This window comes from Chrysemys picta, chromosome 12 (assembly GCF_011386835.1).
Source record: "Chrysemys picta bellii isolate R12L10 chromosome 12, ASM1138683v2, whole genome shotgun sequence".
Lineage (NCBI taxonomy): Eukaryota > Metazoa > Chordata > Testudines > Emydidae > Chrysemys > Chrysemys picta.
The window spans coordinates 12,812,433-12,834,657 of NC_088802.1; the positions used below are offsets into that span (position 1 = coordinate 12,812,433).

General features: G+C 51.0%; 1 protein-coding gene, 1 long non-coding RNA gene and 1 pseudogene across 4 annotated transcripts in view; all 3 read left to right on the forward strand.

The window, feature by feature from the left end:
- LOC101940198 (butyrophilin subfamily 1 member A1-like) overlaps positions 1 to 4,829 on the forward strand; it is a 181,211-nt gene extending 176,382 nt beyond the window's left edge. For 2 of the 3 annotated variants that reach the window (XM_065564708.1, XM_065564709.1), the window contains 4 exons: positions 481 to 501; positions 964 to 984; positions 2,056 to 2,076; positions 4,629 to 4,829. In XM_065564708.1, the coding sequence (XP_065420780.1) occupies positions 481 to 501; positions 964 to 984; positions 2,056 to 2,076; positions 4,629 to 4,723 (158 nt within the window). In that variant the 3' untranslated portion in view covers positions 4,724 to 4,829. The remainder of the gene's footprint in view (positions 1 to 480; positions 502 to 963; positions 985 to 2,055; positions 2,077 to 4,628) is intronic. The other variant, XM_065564710.1, reaches the window with a different exon arrangement.
- Positions 4,830 to 6,855: 2,026 nt separating this feature from the next.
- Positions 6,856 to 9,527, forward strand: LOC135974995 (uncharacterized). Its single transcript, XR_010592064.1, has 3 exons — positions 6,856 to 7,561; positions 7,995 to 8,015; positions 8,735 to 9,527. It is a non-coding gene; the product is annotated as an uncharacterized LOC135974995 (long non-coding RNA).
- Positions 9,528 to 9,842: 315 nt separating this feature from the next.
- On the forward strand, positions 9,843 to 11,367 carry LOC135974848 (thaicobrin-like; annotated as a pseudogene).
- The last annotated feature ends 10,858 nt before the right edge of the window (positions 11,368 to 22,225 follow it).

The window sequence follows — 22,225 nt, forward strand, 5'->3', positions numbered from 1 at the left end:
GGTGATAAAATGTGGGCAAGCACTAAATTGGATAGATTACAGACCAAAATTTAATTTGAAAAACTGATAAGCAATATGACAGGTTTCAGAGTAACAGCCGTGTTAGTCTGTATCCGCAAAAAGAAGAACAGGAGTACTTGTGGCACCTTAGAGACTAACAAATTTATTAGAGCATAAGCTTTCGTGGACTACAGCCCACTTCTTCAGCATCCGAAGAAGTGGGCTGTAGTCCACGAAAGCTTATGCTCTAATAAATTTGTTAGTCTCTAAGGTGCCACAAGTATTCCTGTTCTTCTTGATAAGCAATAGAGTCACAGAGTTTAAGACCAGAAGGGCCCACTGATCCTCTTGTCTAATGTCCGGAAGAGGAGGTTGATTTCTCTCACCCTTTACTGTCATATTGAGAATAAAGAGAAATAAAACATAAGAAAATGTAAATGCCTAACAAAAATATATATTTATTTCTCTTAATTTTTTTAGAGAAACGAGATAAAGAAATAAGTAAGTGTCATTGTCCTTCCTCTGATAAGAAATTTTTGTACCAATTTGGATCCTCATGTGGGAGTTTGTTTAATTGTGGTGGAGGTGTTTGTTTTCAAATGTAACTTTCAAAATTGTTGCAATATGAAATCTTTTAAGTTTGTTTGATTCTTTTTTATTATTACTATAATTCTTGTTGGGGTTTATAGGAGTTTGTTTTGTAATGTAACTTTATAAAACACAGGGAAAGATTAAAATGTATGCATTTCATAGCAAAAGCTAATATGAAAAATTGATAGCAATAGAGTCACAGAGTTTAAGACCAGAAGGGATGACTGTATCGTCCAGTGTGACCTCCTTAAGAGGAGGTTGAATAGAAATAATACTCTCTCAGCTGTAATTGTATTGATGATAAAGGGAAATGAAACATAAGACAGGGGAAACTCCTAACAAACAATATGTGTATTTCTGTTTAATTTTTAGGCAAAAGAGATACAGAAATTGGTAAGTGTCATTATCCTTCCTCTGACAAGAAAATTTTAATACCAGATTGAATCCTCATGTGGGAGCTTGTTTACTTGTGGTGGATGTGTTTGCTTTTAAATTTAAGTTTTAAAATTGTTGCAATAGAGAACCTTTTTCATTTGTTTGCTTCATGCTTTTTATTATAGTTATTATCATTCTTTTCATGGTGTGTGTAGGGTTTTTTAATGAAACTTCATGAATTGTGGAGAAAGACTAAACTGGATGAATTTCACACTAAAAGCTAATTTGAAAAATTGATAAGTAATATAATAATAGAATCACAGAGTTTAAGATCAGAAAGAATGACTGGCTCCTCTTGTCCAGTGTTCCAAAAGCTGTGGGGTATGCCTGCTAGGAGTGCACGAAGGAATGTTTGGGGGACAGGGTCCATCGCAGAGCCCTGGCCAGCCCCCATGGGCCATGGGGAGGTAGTGCCACCCAGCCCCTCTCTGCCCCAACTTCAGCTCCGATCCCACCCAAGCTTAGCTCGGTCCCCTGCTCCACCCGCCGCCCAGGTCTGGCCCAAGCCACAGCTCCACTCTACTCCCTGCTCTGCCCCAGCCCCTGCCATGCTCGGCCCATAGCCCAGCTCCTGCCCCAGCCACAGCTCCACTCCACCCCCTGCTCCGTCCCCAGCCCCTGCTCCACTTTTCCCCCAGCCCAGCTCCCACCCCAATTGCAGCTCCACTCCCCCACCTCCCCTGCCTCCAGCCTAACTCTACCCTCAATCCCTCGCCACCCCCAGCCCAGCTCCACCTCTATTTCCAGTTCCTCCCTTATCTCCAGATATGCTTTCAGCCCAAGCGCCTGAACTCAGCCAACTGTGGTGTAATGGAGGGGGGAGGCGGGCCTGAGACAGACTCCATTACTGGTAGGGGGGGGGCATGACAGGAAAAGTTTGGGCACCACTGGTCTAGTCTGATCTCCGTAAGAGGAGTTTGAATAGAAATAATCTCTCAGTCTTAACTGTCATATTGATGATAAAGAGGAGTTTCCCTTTTCTTGTTTTATTTCTAACAAACAATCTGGGTATTTCTGTTTAATTTTTAGGCAAACGAGATATAGAAATTGGTAAGTGTCATTATCCTTCCTCTAACAAGGATTTTTTTTTAAGTGAATCTTCATGTGGGAGTTTGTTTAAATGGTTTGGAGTTGTTTAATATTAAATTTAACTTTTACAATTTTGTTCAATACGAAACCCCTTGTTTGTTTACTTGCTTTTTATTATTATTCTTTCTTGTGGGCTTTAATGTAATTGTATAAAATGTGGAGAAGCGCTAAATCTGATCGATTTCACACCAAAATCTAATTTGAAAAACTGATAAGCAATAGAGTCACAGAGTTTAAGACCAGAAGAGAGCCCTGGATCCTTTTGTCTGATGTCCTGAAGAGGATGTTGATTTCTCTCAGCCTTCACTGTCATACTGATGATAAAGAGAAATAAAACCTAAGGAAAGGGAAACACCTAACAATAATATCTATTTATTTCTCTAATTTTTAGACAAACGAGATAAAGAAATAAGTAAGTGTCATTATCCTTCCTATGACAAGAAACTTTTTGTACCAGTTTGGATTCTAATTGTGTAGCAGTGGTGGAGCTGTTTGATTTTAAATTTAACTTAAAATTCCTACAGTAGGAATCCTTTTTTGTTTGCTTACTTTGTTATTGTTATCAGTCTTTTGGTATCTTGTGTGTGTGGGGGAGTGAACTTTAATATGGCTCTATAAAATGTGGGGAAAGACTAAACTGAATGAATTTCACACCAAAAGTTAATTTGAAAAATTGCTAAGCAATACAGTTATAGAGTCATAGTGTTTTAAGACCAGAAGGAATGACAGAATCCTCTAGTCCAGAGGTCTGCAGACTGTGGGGCAGGCCCCTGGGGCATGTGGAGGAATGTTCAAGCAGGCGCAGGGCTGGATTAACTCTTTCGGGGGCCCAGGACTATTAGAATTTGTGGGGCCCCCTAGGCTCCAGGATAGGAGGGTTTTCAGATGCAGGAGGGGGCTCCAGGCTGGTGCCAAGAGGATTGGAGTGTGGGAGACGGCTCAGGGCAGGAGGTTGGGGGTGCAGGGTCTGGGAGGGAGTTAGGGTGTAGGAGCGGGCTCAGGGCAGGAGGTTGGGGTTGCAGGTTCTGAGAGGGAGTTAGGGTGCAGGAGGGGACTCAGGGCTGTGGTGAGGGGCAGGACAGGGGGCTGTGGTGTGGGGCGCTTACCTGGGACAGCTCCCTTTTGGTGGCACAGGTCCCAGGGAGGGGGGGCAGGTGGCTCCGCATGCTGTCCTGTGCTTGCATGCAGGCACCTCCCCCCACAGCTCCCACTGGCTCTGATTCCTGGCCAATGCAAGCTGTGGGGAGTGGGGCCTGCAAGTGAAGGAAGCGCATGGACTGAGCTTCCTGGCACTCGCAGCTCCAGCCCAGCGGGGGTGGGGTGGGGGAGGGGAATGGCATGCCAGCGCGCAGAGCCACCTCCCCACCAATGCCAGGCTGGGCTGGAATGCAGGGGCTTTAGTGGCTGCAGCCCACGGCCCTGGGCTAAGGGGGCCCCGCAAAAATATCTGCACTTTTGGTGGTCTGGAGATCTTTTTGCGGGGCCCCCCGTTTGCCTGGGGCCCTGGGCTGCAGCCACTAAAGCCCCTTTCTTAATCCGGCCCTGAGCAGGTGCAAGGCAGGGTCCCTGCCAGCCCGCATGGGGAGAGGGGAGGGAGCCCCACCCAGCCCCGCTCTGCCCCCAGCCCAGATCCAATCCCATCTGCAGCTGCGCTCCGCCCCCTAACCCCCCATCAAGCTGTGGCTCCTGCAACAGTTCCAGTCCTTCCCTTGCTCTGCCCCCAGGCCAGTTCCTACCAAATTCCCTCTCCTCCCCCAGGCCAGCTCTGCCTCTAGCTCCAGCTCCTCCCCCATCCCCAGTTCTGCACCCAGCTCTGCCTTCAGCCCAAGAGCCACTGCTGAGCCAACTGGGCAGTAATGGGGGGGGGGGGGGCACAGACAGATTCCATTACTCAAGAGGGGAGTGATGGGAAAAGTTTGGGCCCCACTGGTCTTGTCTGATTTCCTGAAGAATAGAAGTAATCTGTCTTAACTGGCATAGTGATGATAAAGAGAAATAAAACTTAAGAAAAGCAAAACACCTAACAAACATTTTGTGTCTGTCTGTTTGAATTTTTAGGCAAACGAGATATAGAAATTGTTAAGTGTCATTCTCCATCCTCTAACAAGGATTTTTTTTATAAGTGGATCTTCATGTGGGAGTTTGTTGAAATGATTTGGAGTTATTTAATATTAAATTTAAATTTTACAATTTTGTTGCAATACAAAACCCCTTGTTTGTTTACTTGCTTTTTATTATTATTCTTTCTTGTGGGCTTTAATGTAATTGTATAAAATGTGGGGAAGTGCTAAATCTGATAGATTTCACACCAAAATCTAATTTGAAAAACTGATAAGCAATAGAGTCACAGAGTTTAAGACCAGAAGAGAGCCCTGGATCCTTTTGTTTGATGTCCCGAAAAGGATGTTGATTTCTCTCAGCCTTCACTGTCATACTGATGATAAAGAGAAATAAAACATAAGGAAAGGGAAACACCTAACAATAATATCTATTTATTTCTCTTTAATTTTTAGACAAACGAGATAAAGAAATAAGTAAGTGTCATTATCCTTCCTATGACAAGAAACTTTTTGTACCAGTTTGGATTCTAATGTGGGAGTTTGTGTAGCAGTGGTGGAGCTGTTTGATTTTAAATTTAACTTAAAATTCCTACAGTAGGAATCCTTTTTTGTTTGCTTACTTTGTTATTGTTATCAGTCTTTTGGTATCTTGTGTGTGTGGGGGGGTGAACTTTAATATGGCTCTATAAAATGTGGGGAAAGACTAAACTGAATGAATTTCACACCAAAAGTTAATTTGAAAAATTGCTAAGCAATACAGTTATAGAGTCATAGTGTTTTAAGACCAGAAGGAATGACAGAATCCTCTAGTCCAGAGGTCTGCAGACTGTGGGGCAGACCCCTAGGGGCATGTGGAGGAATGTTCAAGCAGGCGCAGGGCTGGATTAACTCTTTCGGGGGCCCAGGACTATTAGAATTTGTGGGGCCCCCTAGGCTCCAGGATAGGGCCAAAAATGTGGGATTCAGAGTGCAGGAGGTGGCAGTGGATTGGGGCAGGGGGTGGGTGTGGAAGAGGGTGAGGGCTCCGACTGGGGATGCAGGCTCTGGGGTGTGGATGGGGATGAGGGGTTTCAGATGCAGGAGGGGGCTCCAGGCTGGTGCCAAGAGGATTGGAGTGTGGGAGAGGGCTCAGGGCAGGAGGTTGGGGCTGCAGGGTCTGGGAGGGAGTTAGGGTGTAGGAGCGGGCTCAGGGCAGGAGGTTGGGGTTGCAGGTTCTGAGAGGGAGTTAGGGTAGGGTTACCATATTTAAAAAATAAAAAAAGAGGACACTCCACGGGCCCTGGCCCCGCCCCTTTCCCACCCCCGCCCCTACTCCGCCCATTCCCCCAAAGTCCCCGCCCTAACTCCCCCTCCTCCCTCCCAGCCACGCGAAAAGGGCTGCCCAAGTGCTACCGGCTTCACAGTTTGCCGGGCAGCCCCCAGACCCTGCGCCCCCGGCTGGCACTTCCCCAGCACAGCTGGAGCCCGGGAGGGGAAGAGCCCAGCTGGGGGCGCAGGGTCTGGAGGCTGCCCGACAAACCCATGAAGCCAGTAGTGCTCGGGCTATGGGCAGCCCCTATGCCTCCAGACCCTGTGCCCCCGGCCGGGCACTTCCCCTCCCAGGCTCCAGTTGCTCTGCTCCTCCCCTGACTCTTCAGCTCTGTTTAAGAGCCGAGCTGCCCGAGCCAGCGCTACCGGCTTCGGGCAGCCCCCATGCCTCCGGACCCTGCGCCGTGGGAGCAGAGCAGCTGGAGCCCAGGAGGGGAAGTGCCCGGCCGGCGGCGCAGGGTCCGGAGGCACGGGGGCTGCCCGAAGCCGGTAGCGCTGGCTCGGGCAGCTTGGCTCTTAAACAGGATCAACAGGATCAGAGCAGCTGGAGCCCAGGAGGGGAAGCGCCCGGCTGGGGGCGCAGGGTCTGGAGGCTGCCCGGCAAACCAGGAAGCCGGTAGCACTTGGGCTTCAGGCAGCCCCCCGTGCCTCCGGACCCTGCGCCGCCGGCCGGGCACTTCCCTTCCCGGGCTCCAGCTGCTCTGCTCCCACGGCGCAGGGTCTGCCTCACAGGGGCAGGTTGGTCGCAGGGGCCGCTGGAAGTTGTAGTTCTCGGCCGCTCCCCTCTCCCGGCTCTCCCTGGAGCGTGAGGCCTGGCCGGACTACAGCCCCCAGCATGCCCTGGGCAGGAGCCGAGTGTCGCACCGAGATGATGTCACAGCGGGCGACCCACACACACAGATTCGGAGATCCTGGCCTCCCTGGTTCCCCGGACATGTCCGGCTTTTTGGCAGTTCCCCCCGGACGGAGATTTGGGGACCAAAAAGCCGGACATGTCCGGGGAAATCCGGACGTATGGTAACCCTAAGTTAGGGTGCAGGAGGGGACTCAGGGCTGTGGTGAGGGGCAGGATAGGGGGCTGTGGTGTGGGGCGCTTAACTGGGACAGCTCCCTTTTGGTGGCACAGGTCCCAGGGAGGGGGGGCAGGTGGCTCCGCATGCTGTCCTGTGCTTGCATGCAGGCACCTCCCCCCACAGCTCCCACTGGCTCTGATTCCTGGCCAATGCAAGCTGTGGGGAGTGGGGCCTGCAAGTGAAGGAAGCGCATGGACTGAGCTTCCTGGCACTCGCAGCTCCAGCCCAGCGGGGGTGGGGTGGGGTGGGGGAGGGGAATGGCATGCCAGCGCGCAGAGCCACCTCCCCACCAATGCCAGGCTGGGCTGGAATGCAGGGGCTTTAGTGGCTGCAGCCCACGGCCCTGGGCTAAGGGGGCCCCGCAAAAATATCTGCACTTTTGGTGGTCTGGAGATCTTTTTGCCGGGCCTTGGTTTGCCTGGGGCCCTGGGCTGCAGCCACTAAAGCCCCTTTCTTAATCCGGCCCTGAGCAGGTGCAAGGCAGGGTCCCTGCCAGCCCCCATGGGGAGAGGGGAGGGAGCCCCACCCAGCCCCGCTCTGCCCCCAGCCCAGATCCAATCCCATCTGCAGCTGTGCTCCGCCCCCTAACCCCCCATCAAGCTGTGGCTACTGCCACAGTTCCAGTCCTCCCCTTGCTCTGCCCCCAGGCCAGTTCCTACCAAATTCCCTCTCCTCCCCCAGGCCAGCTCTGCCTCTGGCCCCAGCTCCTCCCCCATCCCCAGTTCTGCACCCAGCTCTGCCTTCAGCCCAAGCTCCACTGCTGAGCCAACTGGGCAGTAATGGGGGTTGGAGGGGGGGAGGGCACAGACAGATTCCATTACTCAAGAGGGGAGTGATGGGAAAAGTTTGGGCACCACTGGTCTTGTCTGATTTCCTGAAGAATAGAAGTAATCTGTCTTAACGGTCATAGTGATGATAAAGAGAAATAAAATTTAAGAAAAGCAAAACACCTAACAAACATTTTGTGTCTGTTTGAATTTTTAGGCAAACGAGATATAGAAATTGGTAAGTGTCCTTCTCCATCCTCTGAAAAGGATTTTTTTTTTTGTAATTGGATCTTCATGTGGCAGTTTGTTTAAATATTGTGGAGTTCGCTGTAAAATTTAACTTCTACAATTTTGTTGTAATATGAAACCTCTTTTTTTTGTTTACTTGATTTTTATTATTATTCTTTCGTGGAAGGGTTAGTGTAATTGTATCAAATGTGGGGAACCACTAAAGTGGAGAGATTTCATACAAAAAGCTACTTTGAAAAACTGATATGCAATAGAGTCACAGAGTTTAAGATCAGAAGGGACCACTGGATCCTCTTGTCTGATGTCCTGAAGAAGATGTTGATTTCTCTCGGCCTTTTCTGTCATATTGATGATAAAGAGAAAAAAAACATAAGAAAAGGGAAATGCCTAAAAAATACCATTTATTTCTCTTTCATTTTCAGAGAAACGAGATAACGAGATAAGTAAGTATCATTATTCTTCCTCTGAAAAGAAACTTTTTATACCAGTTTGGACTCTCATGTGGCTGTTTGTTTAATTGTGGTGAGGTTGTTTGCTTTTAAATTTAAATTTTAAAATTGTTGCAATAGTAAACATTTGTAGTTAGTTTGTTTGCTTTTTTTATCATCATCACCATCATTCTTTGAGGGTTTGTTTGTTAATATAACTTTATAAAATGTGGGGAAGGACTAAACTGGATGAATTTCACACTAAAAGCTCATTTGAAGAATTGATAAGCAATACAGTAGTAGAGTAGGTAATGGGCAAAAAAATATGGCCCAGGAGGAATTGTGCAAAGGCACTGGTGGACTATCAGCCCCTGAGATGATTATCTTCCCTCCACACTGCAAAGTGGGCATGTAACCAACCTGAATTAAAGTGGTACCTGGGCTATCGCCTATACCCAAAGTCTTGCCAGCTAACCTGGGTGCAAAGCACCACCAAACTTGAGTCAGAGTTTTTGGGCTTGCGCATTAAACAGGTTGGGGCAACAGCCAGATAAGCTCCTGAGCTAACTCTGCAGTGAAGATCCACCCTGGGAGAGAGACACTCATGCAGTCGAGTGGAGGTTGTGATGAACTTATAACTTTCTTTTCCCCTCAGTGTATTAGTTTGTACAATATTGAATCATGCAATACATGTTCAAATCTGCTCTCCTCTCTAATTGTGTGGCTGGTTTTAGGGTGGAGAAGATCTGTGTCACCTGTAGAAGAAGGTAATTAAAGATCATATTTTATGAATGTCCAAGTATTCATTCCCACGGGGCAATGTGCCTCTTTTTCTTCGTCTATGGGAGTGGATGTGATAGTTCAGGGCAGACCTCCCCAGCACCCTGCATTTCACGGCGCATCACAAGGTGAGGTGGGGTTTGTGCCTATGTCCTACCACACCATAATGAATCTATAGCATATTGCATCTACTCTTCCTGTCTCTTCACGGCCCACATGTGCACTGCACCCTGCAGAGATGTGTGATAGCAGCTGCCACCCAATGCACAGAACCAGTGGGACATGCACCTCCACAGCCACTTCTCCAGGGGGAGTTTGTTCTATCTCCCTGTGCTGATGTCCGATCTCCAGTGTCCCTTTGTTTCTTCCTTCATCTTTTCCCCTGTGAAGAAAGCCAGGAGCTCTGCAGTCACCCCACACTGACGGGGTGATCAGGGACTGTGTCTGTGTGAGACCCTTGCTCCAGTCTCAAGCAGAGGAACAGAGCCTTGATCACAGACAGGGGCTCCCCTGGCTCCATTATACATATCTGGGAAGCTCCTGTGATCAGCACTGTGAGCTTGTCTGTTTTCTCCTCTCTCCATCCACCATGACCCCAGCATGGTCTTGTCTCTGGTAAACAGGACGTCACTTTAGTCTCCCCATCACTAGCATGACCCTCTCCCCCTTTCCACCAGCCACCTATTCTGTACCTCCTCCCCAGTGTCTGATCTGCCACTGGGACAATGGGGCCTGTGCCCAGGGACTCCGGAAAAATGGGCGTCTCTGTGCCTCTGCCTGCCCAGTGCTCCTGCCAGAGTGGGGTCAGGGCTCGGGGGCTTGCCCCACTTCCCCCATCCACCCACAACGTCAGCCATGGAATGGCATCAGGGTGCGGGGTAATTCCCCAGCAGGAGTGTGGGGAGAGGGGGGGTCTGCAGGCAGAAGGGGTGGGGAGGGGCCCTCACTTGCTGTGGCCCATGGCCCCACAAAACCTTAATCTGTCCTGGCTCCCCTCACACTCATAGCTTCCACCATGAACCCGCTTCCTTTGTTTAGTCCCTCAGTCCCTGCCCCAGGATAATGTACTTTGTGCTGCGACTGCTGCTCAGCAGTGAAATTCTGGGCAGGTTCAGTCCTGGTACCATTTGGCCTGTTGCTGTCCAATCTGTGACATTTCAGAGCAGGCCGGGTGTGGTGGGGAGGCCCCATAGCAAAGTCCAGCACAGGGGCAGCTGGGACACAGAGAGATTTAAGGTGGGAGGGGGAGGGGAGCTCTGTCAATGTTCACTGAGTTTTACCATCTGCTGGGGCTCCATAGCCTCTAGTCCCCTCCCCGGGGAGAGGTGGGGGCAGGAGGGGAAAGATTCTGAGTCCCAGGCCTGGCCCACCTGATACTTTCACCCTGTCACTGACCCATCTCTGCCAGGGGAGTGACTCTCCCCAGCTCTGTGCTGAGATCTGAGAGCTGATGGGTAAATCCTGGAGGAAGGAGATTCTCTGAGTCACTCCCCAGCTGGGGCAGATTCTGTCACTAACACCATCAAACCCTCCCCCAGGGCTGAGCTCTGCCCCTAATGCTCTGATTCTCTCTCCCCAGCGAATGTGACTCTGGATCCAGAAACAGCTTATCCCAACTCGTCCTGTCTGAGGATCACAAAAGTGTGAGATGGGGAGACACACGGCAGGATCTGCCCAACAATCCTGAGAGATTTGACACTGAGCGCTTTGTGCTGGGCTGTGAGGGATTCAACTCGGGGAGACATTGCTGGGAGGTGGAGGTGGGTGATGGGGAACTCTGGGCTGTGGGGGTGGCCAGAGAGTGTGTGAGGAGGAAGGGAGAGATCAGCCGTAGCCCTGAGGAGGGGATCTGGGCTGTGGAGCGGCGGGTGGGTCAGTTCCGGGCTCTCACCTCCCCTGTGACCCCCCTTCCCCTGAGCCGGGCCCCCAGCAGGATCCGGGTTTGTCTGGACTGTGACCGGGGGCAGGTGACATTTATCGATGCTGGTGACGAGGCCCCGATCTTCACTTTCCCGCCGGGCTCCGTCCCTGGGGAGAGAATCCGACCCTGGCTCCGGGTGTGGCCACGATCCCCGCTCAGACTGTGTCCCTAAGAGACACAGCAGAGGGGGGAACCAGAAATCAGCCTCTCTAGCTTCACACACCCCAGTCTCTATGAGCTTGGAGGACTCCCGTCTACCCAGCCCCTGGCTCCTCATCTCTATCACCTGTAGAAGCCCCTCCCCTTCCCTTCAGCCCCAGGGATGTGAGGGGGAGGGGGAAGGACCCCTGGGGCTGCAGGAGAAGCAGAGGGGCCCTGAGGGGCAGAGATGGGGGCTGGGCAGAGGGGAAAACTAACAGCTGGGCTGGGACAGGCAGAGGTGGGGGGTGGCAGGGGACACAGCATGAATCAATCAGGGTTTGGGGGGTTGGGGAGAAGCAGCAGCTGGGAGCGTTTTGTACAGATCTGTGGGATTAGATCTCACTGGAGTCTCCCAGCCAGAGCTCCTGCCGCAGGGGCCAAAGTCACTTCAGGACAACTGGTAACACTGTAATGGTCAAACACACAGAGGATGGGGGATGGGTAAGAGGTGCAGATTGATGGAAAAACCATCATTAATTCCTGGCCATTGGTGCTATTTTAGTGCCATTAAGAAAAACTGTTCTCAGTAGCTGGGGAATCTCCTTGCAGTGCTGTGGTTATTAAGGCTCCTTCTCAGCTCTGTTTACTTAGCACCTCTAGTTACTTACTGTAAATAAAACATTACAAACAATTCTTCGTGTTTGTTCCACTTTACTGTCCCAGCTGCAGGTGTTGGGGGCAGAGTCCTGGGATTTCCTTTGTGACTTGGTTGTGTCCCCCCAGCCTCCACAGAAACTATTGCGTCCCTAGGAGGAGAGTTTGGGTTTTACTGGGATGTGTCACTCTCCAGGCTGTGCTCTGTCTCTGTCTCTGTCCTGTGCACACCCATGTCAATCAGGAATTGCTCAGCTGTGCTCTGCGGAGAGGAGACTGGCTGCACAGGGGGTAATCCATGACTTGGTGTTGCAATGCTGAGCATCACAGGGCTTAATTTGTAGGCAACTAAAAAATCATCATCTGCAACTCTGCAAAACTAAACGAGGGGCCTAAACTCCCCTAGACAATGCATGGGCATCACAGGCACCTTACAGTGCGATTCACAAAAGCCAGCTCACTAGGCGGGGGATCCATCTAAGCTAGCCAATGGGAGAGGCGACAAGGGGGGGAGGGGTGTCCTAAGCCCTGCCCCCTCTCGCAGACAGGTGCCTAAATCAGTGCTGCAGAGGGGCATCTATGTCTGCTTAGCAACCCACAGACGGGAACCCAGCACCTGATGTCAGGTGGCTCAGGCACCTAAGGCGTTTCTTGCTGGAATGAGGTAGGCACCTGCCTCGCTCCACAGGAGAGGGGGAGAGAAGCAGGGGTGGTTTTGGTGCTATCACCTGCCTTATAACATTTAGCCCCATGGTGAGAGCACTCAGCCGGCACATGGGAGACCCCACGTTCAGTTCTCCCATCAAGCTGTTTACAGCAGCTCACAAACGTGAGTACCAACCTCAGGCAAACAGTTATAAACCAGGGCACAGACCTCCCACTAGTTGTGTGTCCTGTATTTAGATTTCACCTACTAGGTATCAAGTGAGAACACTCAAGCACTAGAACAGCCTGAACATGGAGTCACAGACAGTCCCCTTGGGTTCTCCGGTCTATCTCGCTGCTTTTCTGCCTCCTCCCCTGCTGCATCTCCCTGATCCCCCCTGCCGGGGCTGCCACATTCCCAGCAGCAGAGCGGGGGCAGGTTCTAGAGACAGAGCTGGATTAAGGTTATGAGGGAACCTAAGGCTAATGTGAGGGAAGGACCTAAGTAGGAATTACATATTGCAAACAAATGATGTCATCAAACATTTCTCTACATACATATTTACATATTATTTATTTATGTAAAATTAATATGTTTATTCTACTCTGACTACACTCAATTCTTCAAACAGACACTTCTGAGTAAGAGGTGGCCCGAGGGATGCTCTGCTGTCTTTCTCTTAGGCCTCCTTCCTCCGAGGTCAGGGGTGTGCAAAGCTTTTGGCCTGAGGGGCCACATTGGGGTTCGGAAATGGTATGGAGGGCCGGTTGGGGCCAGGCCCTCGCCCACTATCCGATCCCCCCCCTGCTTCCTGCCTCCCTGTACCCCTGCCCCATCCAACCCCTCTGCTCCCTGTCCCCTGACCACCCCCCTAGGACACCCACCCCATCCAACCACCCCTGCTCCCAGTCCCCTAACTACTCCCCCGTACCACTGCCCCCTATGCAACCCCCTGTTCCCAGCCCACTGACCGCCCCGACCCATATCCACACCCCCCACCCACTGACCGCCCCCCCAGAGCTCCCTGCCCCCTATCCAACCCCCCTGCTCCCCCTTCCCATTAGTGTGCTGTCCAGCCAGAGCCAGCCATGCCACGCAGCCCAGAGCACTGGGGCAGGCTGGCAGCTCTGCACCATGCCGCCTGGCAGGAGCTCGCAGCCCAGGGCATTTTCTGGCAGCGTGGCAAGCTGAGGCTGTGGGGGAGGGGGGAAACACCTCTGCAACATTCCCCCATCCTGCTCACTTCTTTCAACCTTGTGCTTCTACCCTCAAGCTCTCCGCATGTCCCAGTGCAAAGCCCAGCCCTGCTGCAGGTGTTTTCCCCAAGCTATGGACTCTACACCACATACCCTACCTCACTCTGACTGCAGTCCGGAAGGCAGCCAGCTTTTATTGTGTAAGAAAAAGGTAACAGCTAGCAGTGACACAGATCTTTAGATGGTTTGCCCACTGCCCAGTCATGCTGTCAAGTATCAGGGGGTAGCCATGTTAGTCTGTATCCACAAAAACAACAAGGAGTCCGGTGGCACCTTAAAAACTAACAGATTTATTTGGGCATAAGCTTTCGTGGGTAAAAAACCCACTTCTTCAGATGCATGGCATCCCAATCTGTTCGTCTTTAAGGTGCCACTGGACTCCTTGTTGCAGTCATACTATGTTATCGCTTCAAAATCACTGTACAATCATTCAACAAATTGAATTTAAAGCCTTTCAACTTTTGAATGACTAGGAGTTGACAAAACAGAGCTAGTCCCTGTTGTGTTCTCTGCCCCCCAGAACAAAAAGATTTCATTTTTTGAAAATATTCAGCATCTTAAAAGCCCCATTAACGATCTTTCAAAAGAACAGTCCAACCAAGGCTGCTGTAGTGACACCCATCAGGTCTGGTGGTTGTTTCCTAGGCTGGTGTAAAATGAAGGATCAAGCAGACTGCAGACCTCGCTTCTTTTTTTCCCTTAAAGTGCTCAGCATTTAGGGGAGGAAAGTGAATGAGATTTTGCTTATACCGGGTAGTCAGTTCATCTGAGCATGCTCACTACATCTGCTGACGCCACTGCCCTTCACCCTGCCCTTATTAGCCATAAGATTCTGCTGACTGCTTTTGACCGTGGCAAAGGGGGGCAAAAGTGGCAAAGGGGGTGAATCAGAGCAGGAGGGTGGCCAGGGTCTGAGCAGGAGGTGAACATTTATTGGTCTGGGGGGGTCAAGCAGCTGGAGGCAGCAGTAGGAGAGGGGCTAAAGGGAAAAATCAGGAATGCCGGGGGGGGAGGAGGAGAAGGAGGAGTTAAGCCCAGGAGTAAGGCGCTGGCAGAGGGTGTCAGAGGGCAAAACCCTGGCACAAGCAGGGGCATGGGGTAGCAATTACCCCATTGGCACTGAGACACCAGTGCTTTGCAAAATAGTTTGTTGGGGGAGGGGGGCAAGAGGCTTTTTTATTTGAGCAAAGTGGCTTTTTTGTATAGTCACATGAACTGAGCATGCACAGTAACATCTACCGAAGCCACTGACCTTCACCCTGCCCTTATTAGCCATAAGATTCTGCTGACTGCTATTTACAGGGGTTAAAAAGTGGCCAAGGGGGCGAATCAGAGGAGGGGGGTGGCCAGGGTCTGAGCAGGGGGTGGAAATTGACTGGTCTGGGGGGTCAAGCAGCTGGAGGCAGCATTAGGAGAGAGGCTAAAGGGCAAAATCAGAGCTGGGGGGGGAGGAGCAGGAGTTAAGCTCCGGGTGAGGCGCTGGCAGAGGGTGTCAGAGGGAAAAACCCGGCACAGGCAGGGGCAGAGGGGGTAACAGATATCCCCAATGGCATTGAGACACCAGTGTTTGCAAAAATGGTGGGGGGCAAAACTAGGGTTACCATATTTCCACAAACAAAAAAGAGGACACTGGGGGGGGGGAAGCCCCGCCCTAGCCCCGTCCCATCACTCCCTCCCACTTCCCACCCCCTGACTGCTCCCCTCAGAACCCCAACCCCCCCTGCTTCTTGTCCCCTGACTGTCCCCTGCTGAGAACCCTCTACCCTAACTGCCCCCCCCCAGGACCCTACCTGTCCCCTGACTGCCCTGACCCTTATCCACTCGCATGGGTGGCAGGGTTGTAGAAATTTTGGTGGTGCCCAGAACCCCCCACCCCACCTGCCTAAGGCTCTGGGAGGGGGGTTGGGTGGGGGGAGGAGGTCTGGGGTGCAGGTCCTGGGCTGGGGATTAGGGTGCAGGAGGGGTGCAGGTTCTGGGATAGAGTTTGGGTGCTGGGTGCAGGCTCCGGGCTGGGGCAGGGGGTGGGTGTGCAGGAGCGGGTGAGGGGTGCAGGCTCTGGGATGGAGTTTGGGGGTGAGAGGCGGTGCAAAGGGAGGGGGTGCAGGCTTTAGGAGGAAGTTTGAGGGCAGGAGGGGGTGTGTGGGAAGAGGGAGGGGGATTGGGAGGGAGTTTGGGGATAGGAGGGGATGCAGGGGTGAGGGCTGTGGGTCTGGGGATGAGCGGTTCATGATGCAGGAGGGGGCTCAGGGATGGAGCAGAGGATTAGGGTGTGTGGGGATGAAGGCTGGGGGGTTTGGGGTGTTGGAGAGGCTCAGGGCTAGGGTGGAAGGGCAGGGTAAGGGCAGCCTGTCTTCCCATTAGTGGATGGGGGCACTAGGACCCGGGGGCAGCAGACAGCAGTTGTCTGCGTGTACTGCCAGAGCCAGCACACGCAGACAAGGGAGAGGCAGACAGGAATGGGGGACCCACCGAGGGGGGGATGCACGGAGGGGGGGTGGCAGGTGGAGGCTGGGGACCCATCCAACACTCCCCCACTCCCTGACTGCCCCCCCCCCCCCACTCCTCTTACCATTCTGGCTCCACGTGGGTCGGTTTGTGTGTTACAGAGGACTACAGAGAGAGGGAGGGGGAAGCAGGGGAGGGCTCTGGCTGCTGGAGGCCAATGGGAGTGGGTCAATCGGCCTAGCCGCCCAATCAGCAGCCACACTCTGCATGGAAGGGAGGGAGGGAGGCGAGGGAGAAAAAAACCCCGGACATTTTAACCTTGTTACCAATTCCTCCCGGACGGCTATTTAGAGACGCAAAAGCCGGACATGTCTGGGGAAATACGGACGGATGGTAACCCTAGAAAACATCTTGTTTATTTCCCCTCTCACAGACAGCACCTCTCAGCATCGGCTTCCCAGGGCTGGGTTCTTAAAGGCACAGGCATCCCAATGCCTAGTCAATGCAGCTCCTTTGTCTGATCTAACCTACTGAAGCTATGTCTACACTACAAAGTTCAAAGCGCTGCCGTGGGTGCCAGTGCTCCCGGTAATCCACCTCGACGAGGGAATTAGCTCCGAGCACTGGGAGCCGAGCCTGTCCACACTAGCGCTTTAAAGCACTCAAACTTGCTGCGCTCGAGGGGGGGGGGCTTATTTTTCACACCCCTGAGCCAGCAAGTTAGAGCGCTTTAACTTGCCAGTATAGCTAATCCCTGAGACTTCATTCATTGAAACATTTTACACATATCCCCTCAGAAACAAAGACTCCCTTATCACTGTATCTGATTGCATAGAGTCTCTGAGCAGTTTCCTAAGTTGTCTTATCTGCTGCTGGGATTCCCTGAATTCCCTGAATTTTTAAATTTATTTTTTTCTTCTCATTTTAGAGCTGACTGAATTTCTGGCCTAGTGTCAAAACTTTGTTTTGAGTCAATCCACCAATGGGGATTGCATTTTTGCAACTGTTATTTTGCCTCTCAGTCCAGCCCTTAGTGTTTTTCCGCATGCCATTGTTGCCTGCCCTAAAGGGCTCGAGGGGACAACAATGGTCCGTCGCCCGGTGTGCTTGGCACCAATAAAGACACCGAGGGGAGAAAGCAAGCCAAGTTTATTTCAGAGCTCTGAAATGGCACTAGGAGACCAGCATGTCTCAAATCCAGTGCAACAAATACAAACAACTTTTACCTTTTATACTCCAAACTGTTTGCATACATCTCTTTGTCTGGCTGTTCCCCCTTACCCCTCCCTTCCAGACAACTGTTACAATAAGCTCTACATAAGCTTGTGAGAAAACTTTCCCAGTCTTTGCGACCTTGGATTAGACGCCTGCAAGCTAACTTACCCCTCTTTTCCCTCGCTCCTTATCTCTATTATTTCTGCTAGTGTGAGTAAAACTGCAGCCATCTGCTAAAAAGCTGACATTACATTTCTGCTTCAGCCTACTTCAGAGCATGTAAACAGTTAGCATAGAAGTAGGTGAGAGTTCCCAAGATGGAGTTTGGGGGTTCAGATAGGCCCAGAGCAAAAGAGCTTCATCGGCACTTGTGGCCTTCCACTCTCCCGAGTTACCTGGTAGCTATGCCTAGTGAACCCCAACAATCCCTCCTTTGAGAACACTCAACAAACCTTTGTCAGAGTTTTCTCATACTCTAAAGACAAAATGCGATTAAGCTCCATGCAATCAGGATTATCAATGAGAGGGTATAAGGGAACTTCTGGGGTATGGGAAGTACAAATCTTACGTATGAGCACTTTACAGCAAATGAGCAAAAGAACAAGAACAAAACATATCACCACACCTGTGAGCAAAATGCGAACAATGTTTCCCCCTATACCCCCTAGTTCCCCTAAACCAGGTATCCAACCCCAAAGGGAATCCAAAATAGTGAGTTCTCCTTCCTGGGCCTTCCACTGGTTAAAGGCCCGTTCAGCTGACAAGATGTGCTTGTTAATGTCCTGTGAAAACTCTGGGACATAGTTACAACACTCTTCTCCAATAAGGGCACATACAATTACAACAACCCAAATGCCCAGAAGATAAGAAGAATTGTTGACACTAAACAAGTCAAAAAATAACAAGACCAAATACATAGGCCAGGTCGGCCTTCTGTGAGAAAATAAAACCAATGCTCAGGGTTCTCGCGGGGAGTATGCTGTGACTGTTTAGAAAGATCACAACGCATTCCCAGTGACCCTTACTGTCTTTTGAATAACAGCTTAAGTCCCAAATCGTCGTTAGCAGTCTTCTCCGCAGGCTGGACAGTCCACTGTTTAGGAGCGGGCACTGCTTTCAGTCGAGAGTGATTAATCCAGTTCTTGTGTCCTTCGACCTTTGCCGCTGTATGGGTGACAAGCAGGATGGTGTGGGGTCCTTTCCACTTCTCTTGGAGAGGCTCATCCTTCCAGGTTCGCACGAGAACGGAGTCACCAGGCTGCAGGGAGTGGACCGGAGTATCCAGCAGAAGAGGCTGTGAATCTTTGGTATACCTGTGAAGAGAAGAAAGAACAGCAGACAGAGAGCACATGTACTGAGACAAGAAACCACACCCCATTTCCCATTCCCCTGCCAGAACTGGGGTACCATTCATAGGCCATGCTCTTCCAAACATAATCTCGAAGGGACTAAGCCCTATCCTACCCTTAGGGAGAGCACGAATGCGAAGTAACACAAGGGGCAAGGCATCAGGCCACTTAAGAGAGGCCTCCTGACAGACCTTTGAGAGATGTCGCTTGAGTGTCTGATTTGTGCGTTCCACTACTCCACTGGCTTGTGGTCGCCAGGGTGTGTGGAGCTTCCAGGGGATTTGCAGAGCACTTGATATCTTTTGAACAATTTGAGATGTGAAGTGTGTTCCATTATCAGATTCCATCCACTGAGGAAGGCCGAAGCGAGGAATGATCTCCTTGACAAACTTAAGAGCCACCGTTTTGGCAGTGTTGTTGCGACATGGGAAGGCCTCAGGCCATCCGCTGAATCGATCCACTAAGACGAGAAGGTACCTGTACCCTTGGGTCCTGGGAAACTCAGTAAAGTCTATTTGCCACACCAATCCTGGGCCTGGGGTAGGTTCCAGGGTGGCTGGTGGCACTGCTACTCCTGGTCGAGGGTTATTCTTTTGGCAGATTAAACATTCAGCTTGTACCTGTGATGCTAGGGGTTTAAGTCCGGAGGTTAGAAAATATTTATTCATGAGCTGGGTAAGAGCCTCTCTGCCTGCGTGTGTGGTCTGATGCAGTTTCTGCAACACTGGTTGAATCAAGCCCTTGGGCAGGAGGATTTTTCCCTCTGTGGAATAAAGCCATCCCTCCTTTTCCTGGAGACCGAGACTGTCAGCCAGGTTTCTGTCCTCTTGGGAGTACTGAGGGGCTGCAAGCTCACCCACTGATGGGATGAGGGCATGCATTTGGGCATTCTCCTCAGTTGCTGATTTCAGGGTAGCAGCTCGCTTAGCTTCCCTGTCTGCTCTGGCATTACCCTTGGTTACATCTTGATCTTCCCTTTGATGGGCTTTGCAATGCACCACTGCTACTGCTGAGGGGAGTTGTACTGCTTCTAACAGCCGGAGAATTTGAGACCCATGCTTGACCGGGGAGCCTTGGGCTGTTAGCATTCCCCTTTGCTTCCACAAACCAGCGTGAGCATGCAATACCCCAAAAGCATACTTTGAGTCAGTAAAGATATTAACCCGTTTGTCTTTTGCCAGCTCGAGTGCACGAGTCAGGGCCACTAGTTCAGCAAGCTGGGCAGATGTTCCTGCCGGTAAACTCTCAGCTTCCACGGTATCATGAAGAGACACAACAGCATAACCAGCCCTCCTTTGCCCATACACAACAGTACTACTGCCATCCGTATACCATTCCAAGTCAGCATTTGGGAGTGGCTGATCTTTCAGATCTGGGCGGCTAGAATACTGAACATCTATGATTTCTAAACAGTCATGTTCCTGCTTTTCTGTCTCTGGTAGCAGTGTAGCTGGATTAAGGGAGGGACAGGTCTGCAGGGTGACTTCAGGATTCTCTAACAGCTTCGCCTGGTACTGAGCAACCCGAGCCTGTGTGAGCCAAAGACCACCCTTAGTATCCAGCAAGGCTCGGACCATATGGGGAACATACACTTGCACAGTTCCTCCCAGTGTCAGTTTTTTCAGCTTCCCCAAGCACTAGAGCAGTAGCTGCGACCGCCCTCAAACAGGCTGGCCATCCCTTTGAAACTTGATCCAGTTGTTTAGAAAAGTATGCCACAGGACGTTTCCAGGCACCTAATAGCTGGGTAAGCATTCCCAAAGCTACCCCTTTTCGTTCATGCACATACAGTTGGAACGGCTTAGATATATCGGGCAAACCCAGGGCTGGAGCTTCCATTAGCTTCCTTTTCAAGATTTTAAATGCCCTGTCCGCTTCTGGGGACCAGTGAAAGGGGTCATGATCCGCTCCCTTAACACATTCATACAGAGGTTTAGCCCACAGTCCAAACTCTGGAATCCATATTCTGCAAAAAACCTGCCATGCCCAGGAACGCCCTAAGCCGTTTACGGTTGCTGGGGATGGGAACTTGGCAGATAGCCTCCTTCCTTTCGTTTGAGAGCTGTCTCTCTCCCTGCCTGATGTGAAATCCCAGATATTGAACCTCTGAAAGAGCAATTTGGGCTTTGCTTTGAGATACTCTGTATCCTCGCAGTCCAATAAAGTTTAGGAGACTCACAGTAGCTCTGAGACAAGGGATTAGACCCACAGCAGCAATCAACAAGTCATCTACATATTGCAGCAGGAGGGCTCTGTCTGAATTATCCCACTCCTCCAAGTCTCTGGCAAAGCCTGTCCAAACAGAGTGGGGGAATTTTTAAATCCTTGAGCCAATACTGTCCAACAAAGCTGCTTTTTAACCCTTCGTTTGTCTTCCTTATGCCTTGCAGTATTTTGCAGATCTCACAGTTGCTTGGGCACATTCAGGCCCCCCTTTCTCTTGGTTGTCAGCCAAGTCTTGGCTGTGAACAATGTCCTTGGATGGCCTGCTAGCTGTATTTTCCTCCACTTCAGACAACAGGGTTCTCATAAGTATATTACAATCATCCCAGTCAGGCTTATGACTAGCTAGACATCCTTCAAAGATAGAAATGAACTTGCTTGGATTCGTTGAGAATTCTCCTGCCTCTGCCTTAAAAGCAGCCAGATGTACAGGGTTAAAAGGACATGCGAGTAGACAGATACTATCTGTGCTGGCCGTTCTTGTGTTCCCGGATGGGCTACCACACTCTCAGTAATCAACAGATACAATCCCACGGGGGGGGTACTCTCTGAAGCCTGTGGGGGTGGAGGAGCCGAAGGGGACACCGATTCTGGCATTACAACATTGGGAGGGTTCTGGGGTTTAGCAGCCGTTACTACCGAGCCTGTCAGAGTCAAATGGCACTTGAGCAAAATATCAGTCCTATTTCTTAACACCATAAACGTATACGCATAGAGATGTTCATTCCATTTACCGGTTCTCTGACAAAACAAAAGCAATTGAAGGATCATGTTGTAATTAAGTGATCCTTCCGGTGGCCACCTTTCTTGGCACTCTAGCTGGTACTGAGGCCAATCAACTGTACAGAACCTTTTCAATTTACTTTTAATCAACTGATCAGATCCAAACACCTTCCAGTTCACCAGAATGCATTCTAAAGGTGTACACTGTACCCTGCCGGCTGTACTCTGTCCCTGCCCCATACCAAGGGAGACTCTGGGCGTCCCCAGGTCACAACAGGCAGACTCTGGGCGTCCCCAGGTCACAACAGACAAGTCCCCACTGGACTGTTCCTACCTTATCCAAGGGTCAGGTTCTGCACCGTCACCGTCGCCCTATCAACGGGACCGGTTCCTCACCGTCGCCCGCAGCTGCTTCTCCACTGTCTGTGTGCGTTGCACCGTTGTGCCCTCCGGGGTCGAGCAAACCACGTCTCCGCCGAGGCCCCCAATGAAGTCACCGGTGCGCGCTGGGCGTCGGTCGTTGCTGTAATCCGTCGGCCGCCGGGAGGGATCCGGGCAAGGCTAAATTTCAGCCTCGAGCCCACCCAGGGACGCCAAAACTGTTGCCTGTCCTAAAGGGCTCGAGGGGACAACAATGGTCCGTCGCCCGGTGTGCTTGGCACCAATAAAGACACCGAGGGGAGAAAGCAAGCCAAGTTTATTTCAGAGCTCTGAAATGGCACTAGGAGACCAGCATGTCTCAAATCCAGTGCAACAAATACAAACAACTTTTACCTTTTATACTCCAAACTGTTTACATACATCTCTTTGTCTGGCTGTTCCCCCTCACCCCTCCCTTCCAGACAACTGTTACAATAAGCTCTACATAAGCT